The 24,097-nt window shown below is 37.6% G+C and overlaps 1 protein-coding gene across 5 annotated transcripts in view; it reads right to left on the bottom strand.

The window, feature by feature from the left end:
• The window catches only part of AFG2A (AFG2 AAA ATPase homolog A), a 383,456-nt gene extending 359,386 nt beyond the window's left edge, over nt 1-24,070 (bottom strand). For 3 of the 5 annotated variants that reach the window (XM_036922969.2, XM_057502600.1, XM_057502602.1), the window contains exons 1-8: nt 23,840-24,070; nt 8,425-8,546; nt 7,239-7,396; nt 6,697-6,720; nt 3,706-3,764; nt 2,454-3,095; nt 1,413-1,542; nt 1,075-1,131 (exon numbers count right to left, since the gene is read on the bottom strand). In XM_036922969.2, the coding sequence (XP_036778864.1) occupies nt 1,075-1,131; nt 1,413-1,542; nt 2,454-3,095; nt 3,706-3,764; nt 6,697-6,720; nt 7,239-7,396; nt 8,425-8,546; nt 23,840-24,002 (1,355 nt within the window). In that variant the 5' untranslated portion in view covers nt 24,003-24,070. The remainder of the gene's footprint in view (nt 1-1,074; nt 1,132-1,412; nt 1,543-2,453; nt 3,096-3,705; nt 3,765-6,696; nt 6,721-7,238; nt 7,397-8,424; nt 8,547-23,839) is intronic. The other 2 variants (XM_036922971.2, XM_057502601.1) reach the window with 1 other exon arrangement.
• Nucleotides 24,071-24,097: the final 27 nt, after the last annotated feature.

Genomic DNA, 24,097 nt, shown 5'->3' with positions numbered 1-24,097 from the left:
TATTAAAGACAAAAATAATAGGATATTAAGCTGAAAAACCTTAAGATTAATTTCTAACCCAAATTATTAGCTCACCAGTATCATACTCTAGTACCTCTGCCTCAGTAAAAAAGCGGAGTATTGAGAACAGTCTTTTACACCCAAGATAATCTGTGCCCAGACAGAACTTGCCCATTCATGCCCATTAAATTGCTATGACTGCATTAGTTAAGAAGCTGAACTGTTGTCCCTTCATTTTAAAGTTTGAGGAAGGGACAGAAACTAGAAATGCTCTCCTTTTTTTACCTATTAAAAAAAGAACTTTCAAGATGATTCTCCCATAAAAAGATGTGAATTCTCTCACCAGAGGAAGCCTCAACTGCCAGGAACATAACAACAAAACATTTGCACAGTAAGGAATTCATCAGCTGCTCAAATTTTCAGTACTGGCACTACATACCACTCACTTCATCTACTATCACTGGGGAAAAACAAACTTTAAATATGTAAGTTGTTTTGATGAGATGGTAATTATGGTAATTTAAATATCAAACAGTGATAAAGACACAGTCATATTATCCATAATTTATATTAGACCAAGTTGTAGACCACACTTACATTCACTGCAGTGTAACATGGTAGCCTAAACTGAGGAATAATTAGTAAGAATAATTTTTAAATGGCAAAAGATTTGTCCTTTTGGAGCCAAGTATAATAAAACAAAGTTGTATGCATAAAGGGCCACTGTAATACAGATTACTAAGGGAACTAGATATACTGGACATGTTAAGTAGCCTAGTAACCCTAAGGAAAGAAAATTGTAATTTTATATGCTCAAGCAAAGTCACATGGACTTATCATACAACACTGTCTAAATTCTTCCACTTTATGTAATTTAATTCCTGATTTATAAAACTTCCAAACTATTACATAGAGATAAAGTAGATGGAAATCATTAGATTTACTATCTATTTGTAATGGTATTTACTATTATTTTTGTATTATTCTTTCATGCTTCATGTAAACTGCTAGTATCTCTACTTTGATTGGTTCAGCCTTGACACCTAATTCCAAACATCTGAAAATAAAGAATACCGCAGAGTGGCTTCAGCAAATATCTGACGTAATCTTGCTTCTGTTTCCCCATAGAATCTGTAACAGATAAAAAAATACATTTAAGAACCACCTCTTATTGTTTTTAAAGCTTTGTCTTTGTCTTTAAAAAACTATGTGATTTTTTCAAATATTTCCAGAATACTTAAAATTGCTTTCAAAATTATTTACCAAACTTAATTTTTATAGATTAGAAAGCAAATGTAAAATATTCCAACATACGAAATATTCAGACAGAATACTATGCAGCCATGTTTGAAAAACCAAATTTAAGAAGTACATTTAATAATACTGTTTATTCTATTAAATGATGCACTTACTTGCTTATAATTTCAGGACCATTAATTACAGAAACATAGGCTCCAACTTCATTAGCAATAGCCCTGGCAATCATTGTCTTTCCAGTACCTGGAGGGCCATAAAGTAAAACTCCCCGAGGGGGAGGAATTCCTAGAACAAAAGGAACACTGGACTCAGCATTGCTATGTTTAAGTGTTGTCATGTGACTTCAAATGTGAGTTATAAAATATAAATGTACCTTGCATCATAAAACTCAAGTAAGAGTCAGACCTTTTTCCCACCCCCACCAGAAAGATGTACTAACTGGCCCACACATTGATCTCCAGCAATGACTTTTTCCATCTTTGTAGACTCAACCAGACCAGGGCACATTGGTAAAAAAAAAAAAAATAGGCTGGACACACACAGTTGCCATGCCCCATCCCACCCCAGACAGTTCAATGAACAGAAAGCAAAGCCAAGACAACAAGGGCACCCAAAGTAAGCCACCAATCCCAATTTTCACCCAACTAGCCATCTCAGAGAATATGAGCATTACCAGCAAAATGTCAATCCAAGGGTTCATTTTATATATATAGACCCATGAAAGAGGAAAAAGCAGAGAAAAGACATTTGTGCCAAATACATGCAGAGGATCTGGGCAGTAACCCCACAGAGAAAGCCCTGACTTTCATAAGGACCCAGTCACTCCCTTAACTACTGGTTTCAGTGCAGAGATCTGCACATACCTACATTTCCTAACAAAGAAGTTTTATCCAACATATCTGTTTAGTTTATTTATTTAGTAATTACAGCTGATGTACCATGATAAGAACTTATTCTAGATCCAATACAAGTGTGGCAGAGTGCAATTAGAAGAGAGGAGGCTGCAAATAACACACAACCTAGTAAGACAATAAGGCTCACTGAGCTGGCATCAAAGCAACTCACCCCTCCTACCATGCCTACCACTCAGGAAGGAAAAACAGAAAAAGAGGGTGAGCAATCATTACACAAGCACAATGAGATAACTGCTTTTTAGTTTGAATTTAATACTTTTTGGTACAATAAAGGACTCTTACCATAACTCTTGAAAAGTTCAGGCTGTTTGAGAGGTAATTCAATTATTTCTCTAATTGCTTTCAGCTGACTACTTAAGCCTCCAATCATGTCATAAGTTACTTTAAGCTGACTATCTTGCTCTTTTGAATTTGTATGATTCTTTCTAAAATTGACTCTCGTTGTTGAAGAAATAAAATAAAAAGTATCAGTGTTGCACTTTGCTCCCACACAGGCTGACTTCAGCAATCTCTTTTCACTGAGGAGTTGCTCATTTCCTCCTCTGGTCAACTCAATACTACATTTAAGTCCTGTGACTTGATGCAGTCCAAGTCCACTGCCATCCTCAGGGCTCTGGGTACTATCCAACATGTCACCAGTGTTACTGATGCTTCTGTCACCTACTGCTCTGCAAGGAGTACTGCTTGCTGTTGGATCCCGGGGTTCTTCCAGATCTAACTGGCTTAACTGCGAGGATATATCCAGAGTACTGGTTTCTATACTGGACTGTTCAGGGGCCATGCCCTGTGCATCCGTGTCAACATCACCCTGAGGCCTTCTCAGTATCATGCCATCGGCCCCTTTCACTCGCAACACTTGCATCTTGCATAGTCGTCCATAGAATGTACAATACAGAAAGTTGCCTGGTAAAACAATCTTGCCATCTAGAAAATAATAAATCAAATATATATAAAAATTTTCCAACCATTTAATATTTAAATAGCAATTTATTTCATCTATTAACAAAACTATCTGACTGAAAAGACTACATAAAAGATGAGAGTATTAATAAAATAACTGTCATAAAAAACAGAGGACCAAATATACCCCTCTGACAGAGCACTATCTGATAATAGAATAAGGACAAGATGAGTCTTTGAAATTCTCTATAGGCAATACATCTAGTGTTCTATCAACATCAGCATATAGCCAGGCAATCCACATTTGATGATTAACCTCAAATGACACATGTAAGCCAACACTCCAAGATCACATTTCTCACAGGAAAGATCAAGAGCTCAAGGGTTAAAAGTCTCAGTTCTACATCTGCCTTTGTCCATAGGTTAAGTCCTATGTTCTCTTCATGGCTCAACTGCCAATCAATTAATCAGGGGAAAAAAAAATCCCTATTCCAAAAAGACATTAATTCATTGAGAAGCATATTCTATATGCTATGTTGAAGAAGACTATTATGTATACAGGACCTCAAAGACACTTTGTTTGCTGCTGCCTTGCTTCTTATAATTTAAGAAACTATTGAAATATATATCTCACCCAGTTTTCTCAGAAGACAAGCAGTCAGTTGTTCTTCATTAATATCAACATTTTTGTCACTGTAAAGGGTGGGTTGGAGGAAACAGAAGTCAGCATTAAAAATATCAGAAACTAAAATGTAATATAAAATGACATGTACATAGTTGTAATGTAGACCTAATAAAAAATAATTAGTTCATAACCTGGAAATGATTTACACAATTTTGGAATGATTTACACTTTTCAGATACTTCCTATAGCCTTGAAAATATCACTTGCAAGCCCTGATGGCCTAAATAACTGTTCTACAGAATCTAAGGTCCAAAATCATGAAATCATTTCAGTCAATCCCATCCAGCCTTTTCTTTAATAGAATACAAAATGTCAGAATATATGGCCATAGAAAGGGTAAGTATTGCTTTGTAAAACATATATACACACATATCTATATGTTCATGTGTAAAAAGGTACACTCATGTGACTACCTATGTGCACTGTATTTGTGGATGTACGTGTACAATGAATCACAATGAAAAATGTATTTTTTATGGTGTGTCAGAGTCAAAAACATTTGAAAAACACTGACCTAAATTAATCACTGCCTTTCTAAATTTGCTTAACTTGGAGAAAGCTTTAATTAATAGCATGCTTCATTCCTTTGCATAATAAATCATGTTTCAGAAAAGTTAAATCCTTTATCTGAAGGAAATCCTTTATTTGAAGAGGTAAAAATAAGAAAAAGGAAAGTAAGATGCCATGGAAATTTATTCTGGAGAAAGGGTATGCCTACAAAAAAATGAGAACCCTTTCTTCCATCTAGTAACTGTCTTCCAGGAAGTTTGCTTGTTTGAGTAGAGGAAGTAGGCACACCAAAAATCATTATACTTATAAACAAACCGGTTTTTGGAGAGTTCTGAGAACACGGCCATTATTCCTCCTCCTCCATATACAAGTAGCCCATACTAGCTGAGGTGGCCAGTGTTCGGGAGCTCTGCCAGAGATCTATGGAGGGGGATTGTTTAACACAGGAAGGGATGTATTAACGAACAGGCCCAGGGGGTCCATATCAAATTTTTCTTCAGTCACTTTAAGCAACAAAACTAATCCAGTCAATCTTCATTATAATGCAGATTCTGTATCTGCCAATTCACCTACTTGCTAAAATTTATTTGTAAGCCCAAAATCAATACTAGCAGAGCTTTCCAGTCACTTGTGAATGTGTATAGAGCATGCAAAAATTCAAGTCACCTGACAGTTTCCCAACTGAGATGGAAAAAGGCCTCACATTTTAGTTCTCATTCAGAGATAACTAGAGAATGGAGAGTGCAAACGTAGGGGACAGTGCAGTGGACAGAAAAAAGTTCCAACTCAGGAGACAGTTGGAGGGGATCTGAATCCCAACTGGGCATCTGTTAGTGGAGAGGCTTCAGCAAAGTCACTTAACACTTCTGAACCACCTCTTCTCTTTTGTAAAAGGATGAAAACAGAATCTACCAGAATGAGTTTTTCTAAGGATTTAAGATTATAATCTTTGCAAAACATATACATTTATGTATTTTAAATATATGTATATGAACATACATAACCCCTAGGAGCAATGGTTCAGTATTTGCTAATTCAGTGTATGGCAACTTTATCAAATACAACTACCACAAATGATGAGAACTGACTGTGTATTCATATAAAAGAGAGAGAAAAATAGAATGAGGAGGAAATTTCATGAATCAAATGTATGTATAAACTAACGAGGAAATTGTATGTATCTGTTTAAATGCTTAAATTTACTTCTGTTTACAGAAATCTGAGAGTTTAGGTTATACTTAAATTGTTTCTATTTATTAAACTGAATAGAAGACATTTACAAATATCTGTAAGAACTGTAAAAATACTAAACCAATTTTGCTTTCAAAAAAGAATGGGTGCAGATAAAATCATTTCCACTAGAAGGAGCTCTAACCTTACTAATAAAATTTTTTAGCTACAACTGAAGAATTAAAGCAGAAGATTAAAATTACTTATTTTTCTTACTGGAAATTCAGTTTCTTATCTAAGTTCTGCTGCTACCACATTTAAAACATAAGATTTTTTTATTTTAAAGCTTCCATTTAAAACTACATACAGTCACTCTATAGCAGGTAATGGTCATCACCTAAGATGGCTGCACCCTCAAGAGGTCACACTAGTTCGCAGATAACCAAAAATCCAGTCAACTGATTACTGGCTGCCTGCAGCCCTGTTTTAAAACAGGCTGAAGATTCATCCTGTTAAATTTGAGGAGTGCTACTAACTAATCCATTGTATTTGTGGGTTACAAGCTACTGCTCCTCACTGAGCCCATTTCGTCTTCTGTAAAAAAGGAATAAATACTAAAAACATTAAAAAAAAGGAATAAATATGAATACCTTGAAAGATGTTTAAAGGATTAAAAGATGTTTAAAGAATTAAATGAGAAGAAAAAAAGAAGAAAGTATGTGTACATGTGTGTGCTAGTACACAGCTGGTGCTGAAGATTTTGTGTTCTCTTTCCTCTCTGCCTTTTATTGTTCATTAAAAAGTTATTAAATGCTCTGAAAACACTTTCCTCTTTTTAAAGGAAAAATTATGCCAAAGCTCAAGCTTGGAATCTATAATAGTAGCAAAGGAGAAGACAACATTTTAAAATCAAGCTAATAACAGGAAAATGTTTTGTCATTCTTGCATATAAAGTAATCACATCCCCCAAATTGTTACTAAGGTGGTATTAAAGCATCAAAATATACTTTTCTTAAACAAATTTTGTAAGACTTATATATGTAATCTGAGTCAAAAGCCTACTAGATTTGTCAAGAGGATGGGTAATAAACTTTAAGTATATGGTAAGTTGATTCAAATAAGTAGTCTTTGGTAAAGGACTATTTAAAAGTCTGAACGAAGTTAACTGTTTTATTAGATTAACTAATCAATGAATTAAAATATACAATCAGGTACTTTGCTTGAGCAGTCTTAATTAAAACTTGTTTCTTGCCTACTCACCGTAATCTACTCCCTTCTTTACAACTGTAAAAAAGACAAGAAGCCCTGATTATACTGCAAGTCAAGATGAAAAATATTGTTAAATATCAATAATAATTCCTCTCACCTAAAATGTCAGAGAATACTCTAATTACAGGCTATCATCAGACAGTCCCTACTCCATAAATTACACAGCACTAATTTAGCATGTACTAATAGAAGAACCAGTCGCTTACCACATGAGGCCATCAAGCACTTAAGATGTGACTAGTCCTGACATGTGCTACAAATATAACATATATACCAGACTTTGAAGACTTAGTTTGAAAAACAGAATGAAAAATGTCTGATTAATAGTTTTTTGTAATTATTCTAACTTAAAATGAGATTTTCCATTTACTGGCTAAATAAAATATCCTATTACAATTAATTTCACCTGTTTTTTACTTTTTAAATGTGGCTAGTAGAAAATGCAAAATTATGTACGTGGTTCACATCTGTGACTTGTTATATTTCCACTGGGCAACACTGATCTAGACAGGTGCCAAAGAAAAGAGCCGAACCTCAGTGCCAAGTCCATTTCCTCAGCCTGCAGCACGGCACCCACGAGAGGCTGGACATGGATGGCATCGCCAACCCTCACACCCACATTCTTCTGAGCCATTTCACTCAGGCCAACCTTGCCTCCAGGAAATCCTGCCACAGGCCAGGCTGTATAGACCTGTCCAGAACATGGGAAATAAAAACATGAGAAAATAAATAGTCACAGGATATCATTAATTTTTAAAGCTGAAAACTAATCACAGCAAGTACATGGATCAGTAAAATGTAGCCCTTACCCTAAAGGAGTTATTATCCGACACAAGTTATGGAAAGATTTTTTAAATAAGTATTATGTCTTTTGTGAAAATTAGGAATGATCCTAAAGAGAAAACTGTAAGATCAGAAAGGTACCTTTAGGAAAAGAGATAAGGGCATTAGCAGGTTATAAGAAGCAGCTAACTGTAAGGTTATCCATCTTGGAGTCTTAACAACATCAAGGAAACAGTGAGGGGTCAGGAACAAGACCTTCGTGGGAAACTGGATCTCATCAGACTTAAACGTTAAGGAGAGAAGTGATGTTTTCTAGTTTCAGATGGTGGGCTGATCTTACATACTTATAGTCTTCTCTTTCACAGACCACAATAAAGGATTTTTTAAACAACAATGAGAAGAAGGGAAGGCATTCCATCAGCAGGTAAGAGATTTCAAAACATTTCCAGAGGATCCCACTGGATGAGAGAACACTAACCAATAAAGCAGCAGCAGCAGAGAGACTAGCAGTAGAAAAGAAAGCCAAGCTGCCAAAAATGACCCAGGCAAGATTCTGGGCTTAGAGTGTCAGGTATGATGAGTGGCAGCAAGAACAAACAGCTAAAAACAGGAGGCTAATCAAATATTTGTATACAAGAGATGACCTTCAAACCCTCAAACAGCATTTCTGTGGGGAAATGTAACTAACAGACTGGAAGAAACAAGGATGAAAATGTGTGTGCATCACTGCATCTGAAGGAAAGGCCTCTCTCTACATTCTGACATTCAGGGGCTACTATGCCCAGGGTAGTTGTACACATCAAAAGAAAGAAAAGTATATATAAGATGTGAGCGTATTTTAAAATATAGTTTTTGGTTTATTACTGCTTGTGTGGAAAATTAAAATCAAACATATCCCAAATCCTTCTAAACTAAGGAAATGAAAAGGACTCTTACCTCCTGCTTTCCACCCAGACTAGTAAGCAACACTGGTCGACCAATACATATATTTGCAGATTTCATAGTGCTGAGTCCAAGTTGAACAAGGGAGTTCTGGAATGCTTTAGGAACTTTGTCATCTATCAAGAAGGACAAGAAAATTATTTTCAGACTATTTTCTTACAAGTTAAAGCATGCTTTTTTTTGGAGTAAGTAAAAATCTTCTATCCTCATAACCACATGAATGAACTTACCATACTCTAGAGAAACCACTGTTCAACCTTCCTTATTACAACCTTAAAACCAAAGCCTTATTGAGGGGTCCACTGACAATCATCACGAGTGCTAACTAAAACAAGAAGTTTTATGGGGTGGTGTCAGTTTTCACTGTTTAAAAAAATAATTTCATTAAGAACTGAACATAGTAATGGCATTTTTCATACTTGCATACCGAGCTTTTCATATTATAGATTCTAAGTTGAATCGGCTACTAGTATCAAAGGCTTGAACTGGGAACTAGCACATTGCCTGGCTCTAGAGGACTGAGTTATGTTTACACTTCTAGCCCACAGGATTGCTATCAGACATTTTCCTTTCTAATCCCAAGAATACATGGATAAGACAGTAACACAGGTCTTATTCCTTAGATGAACACACCCTGCCTGAATTGGCCATTATTAGTACTTTCAACTTTTGGCTGAGGAAGGAACACAGAATCCAGCCCAGTTGGCAACACCTCTAAAAATGATACACTAACATCTCCATCCCTGCCCACCTACCCCCTTAAGGTCCAACATTTGGTTAACTGTCCCTCCTCTAATTCTTTCAGCATCCTGTGCTGCCAGATACTTGCACTTATCATCATAATATTCACTTGTTTTACAATCTGACTTTCTCCTCAATTATATGCTGCCTTGGGGCAGGAATTGAGTCATATTCATCTTCCATCTCCAATACCTAGGACTGCATCAAATATATGAGCTGGATAATAAATAGCTGTGAAATGAATGAGTACAGTGGATGATTATACAATATTTTCTTTCCAGCAAAAAATCCATAAAATATTTATAAAATTTCAACCTTCCACAAACTGCTATAAAATTTATTAGACATATATACCACAATCATAGAGCTCTAAACTATTATTAGTGTTTCTTAATAATCAGAAGAACTGATCTTTTGTAATTTAAAAGAAATTAAATGAAAGCAAAACCACAGATACGTCTGATTTACCATATTCTCTACCACTATAAAAAAAAAAACTACTCACACATTATTTTCCTTCTGGCATCAGCTGAACAAATCTAGAAAATCAGTGCATCCCACAGAGCTAAGAGTAATAGTACCGAGGATAAAATAAGCATATTTCATAATATAAGTGGATGAAACGAAATTCACCTTTCCTAGGAGCATTAGGTCTCTTACATAGTTTATCCCTGAGTAACAACAAAACATCCTGTTTGACGACCTCATAATTTGCAATTTCTGCCACGTCTTCCTTCCCAGACCTCAATAATTTACACTTCTCTCTTGATAATTACCTCATGGGTGTACTCAGTCCTTGGCAAGAGTCTAGGTTTTCTTCTTCTCTTCCCTTCATCCTATCCTGCACATCCACCACACACCAGAATTCGATAAATCACAACCTTCTCTAAGTACTTCCACTTCCTCCCTATCACCAATGGAGATCATGTTCAAATCCCCATCCACTGGTTTTATTTCCTAACACGTCCTTCTTGTATTCTCTACGTATAGCATCCAAACCTACTCAAGCCACACAATCCTCATTCCTCCCATACTTTAAAATATTTGACATCCACTTTCCCCACCCATTAACTATTTTTATGCAGCACCTTATATACCAGATTAACCAATGAGACAGTAATGGTAATTTCAAACAACCATCAACCCTTCATTTGTTCACTCAGCAAGCATTCATTCACTATGTGCCTACCACATGGCAGCAGTAATGCAAGGCACTAGGGATACAAAGTAAACAAAAAAGGACAGTCCTTGGCCTCACAGAACTTATATAATCTAATAGGATGTGAAACATGCACTGAGCAACTGTATAATTAGTAAACTAAGATTCACACAATGAAAGAATAACTAAGAGTACAAGGAGAGCCTATCATGTGGGATCTTATCTCATCTGAAAAAATGAGAGACTGCTTCTCCAAGGAAGTAAAGTTTAAATTCAGATCTGAAGAAGGAATAAGAATTAACTAAATGAAGAGGAAAACAAGATGATTCTCAGGAAAGAGAACTGAATGTACAGAGGTCCTAGACGGAAGTGAGCATTACACATATATGGGAAAAAATTACAGGCAAAGTGATGGGAGACAAGAAGGGGCCTCAAGGGTAAGAAAGGTCAAGACTTCTCATGGCAGTAGGCCATATCAAGCTGTGGTCTTTAGTCTGACAGCACCTGGAGGCCAGTTATGGGTGGAAAGCAGGGTCATGACAAGATCTTTTTAAAAGATCATTTTGGCTGCCAAGTGGAAACAAACTGGAAGACAGTGGCCAAGTGCAGTAGTCCAGGTGAGAGATGATGGTGTCTGAGTTAAAATGGAAGCAATGGGAACAGAGTGAAGAAGAGGAATGTGGAAAATATTAAGGTGATAAATTGGACTTGTGGTGGACTGGATATGTGAGATGTAAGAGAGAGAAGTGTCATGAATGACACCTAGGTTTCTGAATTTTATAATGAGAAAAAGTGAGCAAGGCTAGAGTGTGTTTTATTAGTGGAAATATAAGTTCATGAAGTCAGTCTTGAATACCTTTGAAAAATCCAAGAGAAGAGGTACAGCACAGTGCTATTCAAAGTGTGGTCAGCAAACTATTTGTTACTGGTTCATGACAGGATAAGTACAGAAAATGAGAATAAGCATTTAGAAGATTTTGTTGTAATTTGACAGTAATTTTAGATCTCTTGAATATAATAAAAATTTCTATCTTTTTAACTTATTTTTCTAGTAATTTATTTTCATTGCAGTTTACAAGAGTGCTGAACTGTGGCCTATCATGCATTTAAAACTCTTCTCTATAGTTTGAGAAGCATTGGTCTAAAAATTGAATGATTCAGAAATTGTATAAATTACAAATATAAATCTGAAAATGATGTGGGTATAACTGGGAAACTCTGGATACTGGATGAACTTGCCAAAGAAAGATGTATAGAAAAAAAAAAATTTAGGACTAAGAATTGAGGAACAAATCAATCAATGGTCAAGTGGAAGATGAATCTGCAAATGAACTTCACAACATTATAGCAAACAGATGAAGGAAAAACTAGGAACATTTAATGACACCTAAGTCAAAAAAGTAGTGTTTTAGAAAGTAGTAGTAGACAATACCAAAAGCTGCTGAGAGATCAAGTAAAGTTAATGAAAAACTGTTCATTGGTTTTATCACCATAGAGCTGATGAGTGACCATGGCAGGGACAGTTTCCATGGAATGAGTAAGGAGTAAGTGAGAGATGAGATGGCAATGAAGAAGAAGAGAGAGAGAGAGGATGGTAGTAAGAAGAAAATGTGGGAGAGGTGCCAGAGGGGAGAGGTTGGATGGGGCTCTCTCTGCAGGAGAAAGTGCAGGTGTACATACCACCCCAGCCCTCCCTTGGTCCAACAAACTGGGCACTCTACAGAGCCCCAGACATTCCATCCCACTCACTGGTGGCTCAACCCTGACGCGCTTCTCTGTGCACCACCGGTAAGCGAGCCCCCTCTGCCCAGCAGAGTCAGCTTTCTCTGCCCTGCGTCATCCCAAATGGAAAGGTGCCTACAGGAGCCAGCACCCAGAGGTCCTTCCTGCCCATGGGCAGCCCAGCCCAGTGCTGTGTGTCTTGCTGCCTCCAAGGGGCATCCAAATGACTCACTGCCACAGTGTGCCCTGCCACCTCCCCACTTGCCTGGCCGCACTCCGCCCCGGAACCTGACAACGGCCCTGCCCTTGCTGCAGGGCAACCTCGCCATCACTGCAGGGCAGATAGAGGGAGGCCCACGCACAGTGATCCCAGCAGAAGCCACTGCTCTGATCACAAAGGGATGGCTGGGGCAAACTGCCAGCCACAACAGACTGCAACCACTGCCAGCCTATTGCCCACCAACAGCAATTGGGGCTCTACCACAAGGAAGAACTAGGCACTGGGCACTAAGGAATCTCGAGCTTCTGGACACCACAGGATGCCTTTTTCTTAAAGTCATTACTCTCTAGGCCAGGAGGCATAGAAGATCCATCAAATACACAGGAAGAAAAACAGAAACCCAGACAAAATGAAGAGGCAGAGTAATTTGTTCCAAACAAAACTACAGGATAAGACTCTAGAATGAGGATTAAATGAAACAGAGATCACCAATCTTCTTGACAAAGATTTCAAAGTAAAAGTCACAAATATGCTCAGTGATCTGCAGAAAAGTATTGAAGATCTCAGGGAGGACTTCAACAAAGTGATACAAGAGCTGAAAAAGAGCCACTCAGAGCTAAAGAACACAGTAACTGAAATGAAACATACAATGGAGGGAATGAATAATAGATTGCTGCAAGTAGAGAAGACAGTCAATGAGATGGAAATTAAAGAACAGGAACACAATGAAGCTGAGAACCAAAGAGAAAAAAGAATTTCTAGGAAAGAGAGAAGGATAAGACAGCTCTGTGAGCAATCCAAACCAAACAACAGTCACATAACAGGGGTACCAGAAGGAGAAGAGAGAGACAAAGCTATAGAAAGAAAATCTCTTCGAGGAAATAATTGTTGAAAACTTCGCCAGTCTGGGGAAGGAAATAGAAACTCAGCTCATGGAAGCACAGAAAGCTCCTAATGAAAGGAACCCCAGGAAGACAACACCAGGATATACAATAATTAAAATGACAAAAATTAATGATAAGGAGAGTATTGAAAGGAGCCAGACAGAGAGAAAAAGATTACTTATACTGGAAAAACTGTCAGGCTATAAGCAGACTTCTCAGCAGAAACTTAACAGGCCAGATGGGAGTGGCATGAAATATTTAATGTATTGAAACAGAAGGACCTTCAACCAAGAATCCTCTACCAGCCAAGATTAGCAGTCAAATTTGAAGCTGACATTAAATAATTCCCAGATAAATGAAGGCTCAGGGAATTTATAACCATTAAACCAAGATTACAGATATGTTAGAGACTGCTGCAGATGGAAATGTTTCCAAGGCTAAATAATTTTCCCTAGTGAAAATAAACCCTAATAAACAAAGGTAGAAGACCAATTAATTACCAAGCAAGTATGAAATTAAAACAAAACAGAAATACTAAAACCAACTATATAGAAAATCAGTCAAGGGATGATTATGACATCTAATACATAAAGTATGGAGGAGGAAGAAGAAAACAAAAGTACTTTTAGATTGTGTTTGAAATAAAGCAATCATCAACTTTAATACAGACTGTTACATAGTCAGGAGGCTATCCTTAAACCTTATGGCAAACACAAACCTAAAGCCTATAATAGATACACAAAAAAGTTTAAAAAGAGGAATCCAATCACAACACTAAAGAAAACCAACAAATAACAAGAGAAGAATATAAGAAGAGAAAGAAAGCAATAGAGAGGAACTATAAAAACAACCAGAAAACAATTAATAAACTGACAATAAGTGCATCAAACAATAATTACCTTAAATGTAAATGTACTGAATACAACATTCAAAAGACATAGAGTAGACTTAAATAGGATTAAAGATGGCGGCATGAGAGGTGAGACAAAGGCCTCTTCCCAAAACCATATATAATATGAAAATATAATTAACAGAACTAATCCTGAAAGAGCAACAGGAGAGAAGGCTGCACCAGACGGCATATACCTGGAGAAAAGAACAGACCTCACGGAAGAGGGTAACATACCAAAGCCATGATCCAGCAGGACCCAAGCCCTTCTGCAACCTCAGCTCACCGGTGGAAGGAAGACAAACAGAGTGGGGAGGGAGTGGAGACCTAAGACTGCTGAACACCCAACCCAGGAGATCTGCTCTGGGAGCACAAACCTACATTGCATGGTGCTCTGGAGATCAGTGGGGTTGGAATACCTGGAGAGACTGAGATTCCAGCTACTTGTGGAGAACAGATCCTTATCCAACTGCTCTGGGACAAAAGAAAAATAGGCAGTCTGAGAGACTTCCTAACAGCGAGAGGGCTGCTAAAGGGGCAAGGATTGCACAGAGCTTACAGCTCAGGAAAAAGGACAGATGGACAAAATTGTCCAGATGCACTCTGCCCAGCAGGTTGGGAAGTTTCAGGAGCTTCAGGTGCTCCATCTTCCTGGCTTGCTATGCAGTTCCAAGACCCCCACTGTGACATGCAGTCTGCTGAGCCTTACTCCCAGCCAGACTGCACCTGGCTCGCAAACCAGCAGCCCCTGCCCTGGCGTTAGGTCAGCCAGATGGAAGGCCCACCTACAGCACATAAAAATGCAAAGCACAGAGGCTTACACCTGTGTGCTTGGCCCACTGGTTCTGACAGTGGAAACCGGCATAGCAGCCAGGAAGCAGGAAACATCTCTCTCCTCCCTTCAGGCACCAGCGCAGCTTCCCTGACCCCTGACATTGCTCCAGGGGCAGAACAACTCCAGAGAGTAGAGCTTTTGGGCAGTAGAGGGCGCCACATACAAATATGAAACAGCAAAAGAACCTGGTTCAAACCAAAATCCCACAAATACTAGAAGAAGGGCCAAGTGAAACTGAACACATCAATCTTCCTGAAAGAGATTTCAAAATAAAAATCATAAACATGATGATGGAGGTGCAGAAAAATATTCAAGAACTGAGGGAAGAATTCCGGATGGAGATTCAATCATTACAGAATACAGTATCAGAAATGAAACATACAATGGAGGGATTTAAAAACAGATTAGAAACAGTGGAAGAGATGGTAAATGGAACAGAAATTAGACAAGAGGAATAGAAAGAAGCTGAGGCACAGAGAAAAAAGCATTTCTAGGAATGAAAGAATACGGATACAACTCTGTGACCAATCCAAATGGAACAACTTTCACATTATAGGGGAACCAGAAGAAGAGAGAGAAAAAGGATAGAAGTGCCTTTGAGAAGGTAACTGCTGAAAACTTCACCAATCTGGGGAATCTCTCAGATTCCCCACAGGTAATCTCTCAGGCCATGGTGGTCCAAAAATCTCCTAACACAAGGGACCCAAGGAAGACAACACCAAGGCATATAATAATTAAAATGGCAAAGATCAAGGATAAGGACAAACTATGAAAAGCAGCCACAGAGAGAAAAAAGATCACATACAAAGGAAAACTAATCAGGTTATCATCAGACTTCTCAACAGAAACATTACAGGCCAGAAAGGGAGTGGCATGAGGTATTTAATACAATGAAGCAGAAGGGCCTCAAACCAAGATTACTTTATCTGGCAAAATTATCATTTAAATTTAAAGGAGGGATTAAACAATTTCCAGATAAGCAAAAGCTGAGAGAATTTGCCTCCCACAGAACACCTCTACAGTGTATTTTGGTGGAACTGCTATAGATGGAAGTGTTCCTAAGGCTAAATACCTGTCACCAGAGGAAATAAAAAGTGAAGAAAGTAGAACAATTAATTACTAAGCAGAAGCAAAATTAAATCAACTACCAACAAAGTCAGTCAAGGGATAGACAAAGAGTAAAAAATATGATACCTAATATAAAAAGAATGGAGGAGGAAGAAAAAGGAAAGAAAAAAAGAACCTTTAGATTGTGTTTGTAATAACATGCTAAGTGAGTTAAGTTAGACTCTTAAATAGTAAGGAAGTTAACCTTGAACCTTTGGTAACCACAAATCTAAAGCCTGCAATGGCAGTAAGTACATCCCTATCAATAATCACGCTAAATGTAGATGGTCTGAATGCACCAATCAAAAGACACAGAGTCATAGAATGGATAAAAAAAAAAAGACCCATCTATATGCTGCCTACAAGAGACTCACTTCAAACCCAAAGAACATACATAGGCTAAAAGTGAAGGTATGAAAAAAGATATTTCATGCAACTAATAGGGAGAAAAAGCAGAGTTGCAGTACTTGTATCAGACAAAATAGACTTCAAAACGAAGAAGTCACACGAGACAAAGAAGGACTTACATAATGATAAAGGGGTCAGTCCAACAAGAGGATATAACCATTATAAATATCTATGCGCCCAACACAGGAGTACCTACATAAGTGAAACAAATACTAACAGAATTGAAGGGGAAAATAGAATGCAATACATTCATTTTAGGAGACTTCAACACTCCACTCACTCCAAAGGACACATCAACCAGACAGGAAATAAGTCAGGACATAGAGGCACTGAACAACACATTAGAACAGATGGACCTAACAGACCTCATTAGAACACTACACCCAAAAGCAGCCGGATACACCTACTTCTCAAGTGCACATGGAACATTTTCAAGAATAGATCATAAACTAGGCCACAAAAAGATCCTCAGTAAATTCAAAAAGATTGAAATTGTACCATTCAGGTTCTCAGGCCACAAAGGTATGAAACTAGATATTAATTAAACAAAGAAAACAAAAAATCCAAGAAACACATGGAGGCTTAACAACATGCTACTAAATAACCAATGGATCAATGACCAAATAAAAACAGAGATCAAGCAATACATGGATACAAATGACAATAATTCAAAACTGTAAAATCTGTGGGACGCAGCGTAGGCCGTGCTAAGAGGGAAGTATATTGCAATACAGGCCTACCTCAGGAAAGAACAATCCCATATGAACAGTCTAAACTCACAATTAAGGAAGCTAGATAAAGAAGAAATGAGCCCCAAAGTCAGCAGAAGGAGGGACATAATAAAGATTAGAGAAGAAATAAATAAAATTGAGGAAAATAAAACAATAGAATCAATGAAAGCAGGAGATGGTTCTTTGAGAAAATAAACAAAACAGATAAACCCCTAGACAGATTTATCAAGAAAAAAAGAGAGTCTACACACATAAAAAGAACAAAAAATGAGAAAGGAAAAATCACTATGGACAACACAGAAATACAAGAATTAAGAGAGAATACTATGAAAAGTTATATGGTAACAAACTGGATAACCTAGAAGAAATGGACAACTTTCTAGAAAAATACAACCTTCCAAGGCTGACCCAGAAAGAACCAGAAAATGTGAACAGAGCAATTACCAGCAGCGAAATTGAATTGGTAATCAAAAAACTACCTAAGAACAAAACACCTGGACCAGATGGCTTCACCACTGAATTTTACCAAACACTTAAAGAAGACCTAATACCCATCCTCCTTAACGTTTTCCAAAATTAGAAGAGGAGGGAATACTTCCAAACTCATTCTATGAGGCCAGCATCACTAATATCAAAACCAGGCAAAGACCCCACAAAAAAAGAAAATTACAGACCAATATCCCTGATGAACATAGATGCAAAAATACTCAACAAAATATTAGCAAATTGAATTAAAAAATACACCAAGAGGATCATACACCATGATCAACTGGGATTCATCCCAGGGATGCAAGGATGGTACAACATTTGAAAATCCATCAACATTATAAACCACATCAACAAAAAGAAGGACAAAAACCTTATGATCATCTCCATATAAGCTGAAAAAGCATTAAACAAAATAAAACTTCCATTCATGACAAAAACTCTCAACAAAATGGGTATAGAGGGCAAGTACCTCAACATAATAAAGGCTATATATGAGAAACCCACAGCCAACATCATATTTAACAGCAAGAAGCTGAAAGTTTTTCCTTCAGGATGGGGGACAAGATAAGAATGCCCCCTCTCCCCCCACTTTTATTCAACATAGTTCTGGAGGTCCCAGCCACAGCAATCAGACAACAGAAAGAAATAAAAAGCATCCAGATTGGTAAAGAAGAAGTTAAACTATCATTCTTTGCAGATGACATGATATTGTACTTAAAAAAACCTAAGAAATCCACTCCCAAACTACGAGAATATCTGAATTCAGCAAAGCTGCAGGGTACAAAATTAATACACAGAAATCTGTGGCATTCCTATACACTAACAATGAACTAACAGAAAGAAAAATCAGGAAAACAATTCCATTCACAATTGCACCAAAAAGAATAAAATACCTAGAATGAACCTAACAAAGGAAGTGAAAGATCTATACACTGAAAACTATAAGACACTCATAGAGAAATTAAAGATATCAATAAATGTAAACACATCCAGTGCTCATGAACAGGAATAATCAATATTGTCAAAATGGCCATCCTGCCTAAAACAATCTACAGATTCAATGCAATCTCTATCAAAATACCAACAGCATTCTTCAACAAACTAGAAAAAGTCATTCTAAAAATTCATGTGGAACCACAAAAGACCCCAAATAGCTAAAGCAATCCTGAGAAGGAAGAATAAAGCTGGGGGGATTATGCTCCCCAACTTCAAGCTCTACTACAAAGCCACAGTAATCAAGACAATTTGGTACTGGCACAAGAATAGACCCATAGACCAATGGAACTGACTAGAGAGCCCTAATATAAACCCAAGCATATATGGTCAATATATGATAAAGGAGCCATGGACATACAATGGGAAAATGTCAGCCTCTTCAACAACTGTTGTTGGCAAAATTGGATGGCTTACATGTAACAGAATGAAACTGGATTACTGTCTAACTGCATACACAAAAGGAAACTTGAAAGGAATTGCAGACCTGAATGTAAGTCATGAAACCATGAAACTCTCAGAAAAAAGCATAGGCAAAAATCTCTTGAATATAAACTTTTCCTAAATGCAACTACTTGGGCAAGGGAAACAAAAGCAAAAATGAACAAATGGGACTACATCAAGCTAAAAAGCTTCTGTATAGCTAAGGACACCATTAGCAAAACAAAAAGGCATCCTACAGTATGGGAGAATATATTTGTAAACGACATATCTGACAAGGGGTTAACATCCAAAATATATAAAGAACTTACACATCTCAACACCCAAAAAGCAAATAACCCAATTAAAAAATGGGCAGAAGATATGAGCAGACACTTCTCCAAAGAAGAAATTCAGATGGCCAATAGGCACATGAAAAGATGCTCCACATCGCTAATTATCAGGAAAATGCAAATTAAAACCACAATGAGATATCACCTCACACCAGTTAAGATGGCCAGCATCAAAAAGACTAAGAGCAACAAATTCTGGTGAGGATGTGGAGAAAGGGGAACCCTCCTACACTGCTGGTGAGAATGTCAACTAGTTCAACCATTGTGGAAAGCAATATGGAGGTTCCTCAAAAAACTCAAAATAGAAATACCATTTGACCCAGGAACTCTACTCCTAGGAATTTATCCAAAGAATACAAGTTCTCAGATCCAAAAAGATATACGCACCCCTATGTTTATTCCAGCACTATTTACAATAGCCAAGATATGGAAGCAACGTAACTCTCCATCAGCAAATGAATGAATAAAAAGATGTGGTACATATACACAATGGAATACTCTTCAGCCATAAGAAATAAACAAACCCTACTATTTGCAATAACATGGATGGAACTAGAGGGTATTATGCTCAGTGGAATAAGCCAGGTGGAGAAAGACAAGTACCAAATGACTTCCCTCATTTGTGGAGTATAATAATGAAGCAAAACTGAAGGTACAAAACAGAAGCAGACTCACAGACTCCAAGAAGGGACTAGTGGTTACCAATGGGGAGGGGTGGGGGAAGGTGGGTGGGGAGGAAGGGAGAAGGGGATTGAGGAGTATTATGATTATTACACATGGTTTTGGGGGGCATCATGGGGAAGACAGTGCAGCATACAGAAGACAAGTAGTGCTTTTGTGGCATCTTAATACACTGATGGACAGTGACTGAAATGGGATATGGTGTGGGAGACTCGATAATATAGGTGAATGTAGTAACTACATTATTTTTCATGTGAAATCTTCATAAGAGTGTATATCAATAGTACCTTAATAAAATATTGCATTAAAAAAGTGCTTAAACACACACACACACACAAAGACACAGAGTGGTAGAATGGATAAGAAAGAAGACCCATCTATATGCTGCCTATAAGAGACTCATTTCAGACTCAAAGACATATACAGACTAAAAGTGAAGAGATGGAAAGATAGTTTATGCAAATAATAGGGAGAAAAAAACAGGAGTAGCAGTACTTGTATCAGACAAAATAGATTTCAAAACAAAGTAACAAGAGACAAAGGACATTACATAATGATAAAGGGGTCAGCCCAACAATAGGATATAACCATTAGAAATATCTATGCACCCAATATAGGAGCACCCAAACATGTACAAAAATAGTGACAGAATTAAAGAAGGAAACAGATTACAATAACTTCATTTTAGGAGACTTTAACACACCACTCATTTCAATAGACAGATCAGACAAAAAATAAATAAGGAAACAGAGGCACTGAACAACAACTGGATAAGATGGGCTTAACAGATAACTACAGAACATTCCACTCAAAAGCAGCGAGATACACATTTTTCTCAAGTGTACATGGAATGTTCTCCAGAATAGATCACATACAAGGCCACAAGAAGAGCCTTAATAATTTCAACAAGATTGAAATGTTATCAAGCAGCTTCTCAGACCATAATGGCACAAAACTAGAAATAAGTTACCCAAAGGAAAAATAAAAGCCTACAAACACATGGAGGCTAAACAACACGCTTCTGAATAATCAATGGATCAATGAACAAATTAAAACAGAACTCAAGCATTATATAGAGACAAATGAAAACAAAATTCAACAGTCCAAAATTTGCAGGACACAGCAAAAGCTGTACTTGGAGTGCTGAACATAGCAATACAGGCCTACCTTAAGAAACAAGAACAATCCCAAATAAACAGTCTAAACTCACAACTAAAGAAACAAGAAAAAATAAATGAAACCCAAAGTTAGTAGAAGAAATGACATAATAAAGATCAGAACAGAAATAAATAAAATGGAGAAGACTAAAACAATACAAAGAGTCAATGAAACCAGGAGCTGTTTGAGAAAATAAACAAAATAGACAAAACCCCTAGCCAAACTTATTAAGAAACAAGAGAGAATACACAAATAAACAAAATCAGAAATGAATAAGGAATACTCACAAAAGATACCACAGAAATACAAATTATTAGAGAATACTATGAAAAATTATATGCCAATAAATTGGACAATCTCGAGTGGACAAATTCCTAGAAAAATACAACCTTCCAAAACTGACCCAGGAAGAAACAGAAAATCTGAACAGACCAATCACCAGCAATGAAATCAAACTGGAAATCAAAAAATTCCCAAGAACCAATAGTCCATGTCCAGATGGTTCACATCTGAATTCTACCAAACATTTAAAGAAGAGCTAATACCCATCCTTTTCAAAGTATTCCAAAAAGTAAGAGGGAATACTTCCAAACTCATTCTATGAGGCCAGCATCACTTTAATATTAAAATCAGGCAAAGACACTACAGAAAAAGAAAATTATAGACCAATATACCTGATGAACATAGATGCAGAAATCCTCAACAAAATATTAGCAAACCGAATTGAAAAATACATCTAAGGGATCATCCATCACAACCAAGTGGGATTTACTCCAGTGATGTAAGGATGGTATAATATTCATAAATCAATCAATATCATACACCAACTGTTCATTTCAGTAGATGCTGAAAAAGCATTTGATAAAATTCAACATCCAATCATGACAAAATTCTCAACAAAATGGATATAGAGGGTACATACCTCAACATAACAAAGGCCATGTATGACAAACCCACAGCAAACATCATACTTAATGGCAAAAAGCTGAAGGCATTTCCTCTAAGATCAGGAACAAGTCAAGGATCAAAACCACTATGAGGTATCACCTCACACCAGTTAGAATGGCCATCATCCAAAAGACAAGAAGTAAAAAGTGTTGGCAAGGATGTAGATAAATGGGAACTCTCCTACACTGTTGGTGGAAATGTAAATTGGCACAACCGCTCTGGAAAGCAGTATGGGGGTTCCTCAAAAAACTAAAAATAGAAATACCATTCGACCCAGTAATTCCACTTCTAGGAATTTACCTTAAGAAAACAAAATCATTATTCAAAAAGATACATGCACCATATGCTTATCACTGCATTATCACTTGGAATAGTCAAGATACGGAGGCAATGTAAGTGTCCATCAATATATGACTGGATAAAACTATGGTATATATACACAATGGAGTATTAGCCATAAAAAAGAAGAGATCCTGCCATTTGCAACAATACGGATGGACCTAGAGGGTATTATGCTCAGTGAAATAAGCCAGGTGGAGAAAGACAAATACCACATGATTTCACTTATTTGTGGAATATAAAAACAAAGCAAAGCAGAATGAACAATACAGCAGTAGACTTACAGATACTGAAAAGTGACTAGTGGTCACCATGGGGGAGGGGGAGGAGTGGGTAGTTGGGGAAGGCAAGGGAGATAAAGGAGTAAAAAATAAAAAGGAAGACTATGTGGACCTTTTTTTTAAGACAGAAGAGAAATCAGTAGGTTGAAATGTCAGTGGGAAGGATCCAGCTGAAAAAGAGACTGAACATACAGGACAGAACAGGTTGTCCTCTGATCTCCAAAGGAAAATGAAAACAGTAAGTTAACTCTAAGATTATCTTTAATGTCTGCATTAAACATAAATAAAAATCTTGCCACTTACTTTGTTCCATTTTTCAAAGCTGTAACGCTCAGCTCGAACACATAAATGCCTTACCGACTAAATGACTTTTCAGATAAATCCGCTCTCCCAACTCAAGGGATGTGTGATCTAAGATAATGACTTCAGAGCCAAATGCATTTGGACTCAAAATACCGCCTTTGCCACTTACTACCTGTGTAACTGGAGCGAATCATATTAACTGTTCTTTCTCTGTAAAATGGTTGTAACAGAGTACCCATGCCCCAGGGCTTCTGTAAAGATCAAATGAGAAATGTATGTGACATATGAAACCTATTGCTAACAGTAGTGTACAATTAATAGCTGTTATTAAATACTAGAACCTGTGTAGAAGAAAAAGCCCTAAATTTCTCTAGGAACGATGTATCCCCATCTTTACTGAACTGGATATTTAATTTTTTAGTATACGTAACCTACGCTCGCCAGATACGAGCAATTTTGCAGTTGAATGCGTCGTTAACCTCATATGAAGCAAAGTTTTTTCAAGGCAACTTAGAAAATCAGAACAGTTAACGTAAGAGAGAGCTTGAGGTAACCACGGATAAGCCGTTTCTGCCTGGTTCTCTGGGGCAGGCGCGGTTCGGGGTCTCACATACTTCTGGGCCGCTCCCACACCGACGCTTCGCCCAACTTTGAGGGGCCTGCGCACCTAAAGGCGGCATCGCTAAATTTTCTTCCTCTCAGGTTGCGCCCCCTCGGCCTCGAGGCTGCCCCCCTCAGAACGCTTTACCCTTTCCTAAGAAGTTGATGACCGCCAGAGTCCCGGCCGCCGCCGCGATGCCTGGCCCAGCAGAAGGAGCCGCGGTCCCCACAGGAGAGGGAGCAGAGGAAGGCAAGAAAGGGGCATTCTCTGCGCTCCGGTTCGGTCGTTTTCTACTCTTCTTGGAAGACATGATCACAAGGCAGCCTCCGCGAAGCAGCAGCGAAGCCGGCTCAACGTGCGCGACTCACAGGGAGAAAAACTTCCGGGGCAGAGTTAGCGAGGCCC

This window comes from Manis pentadactyla, chromosome 5 (assembly GCF_030020395.1).
Source record: "Manis pentadactyla isolate mManPen7 chromosome 5, mManPen7.hap1, whole genome shotgun sequence".
In the NCBI taxonomy this organism is placed as follows: Eukaryota; Metazoa; Chordata; class Mammalia; order Pholidota; family Manidae; genus Manis; species Manis pentadactyla.
The sequence above is the reverse complement of the archived record's forward strand: the minus strand, read 5'-3'. Positions and strand labels throughout refer to the sequence as shown.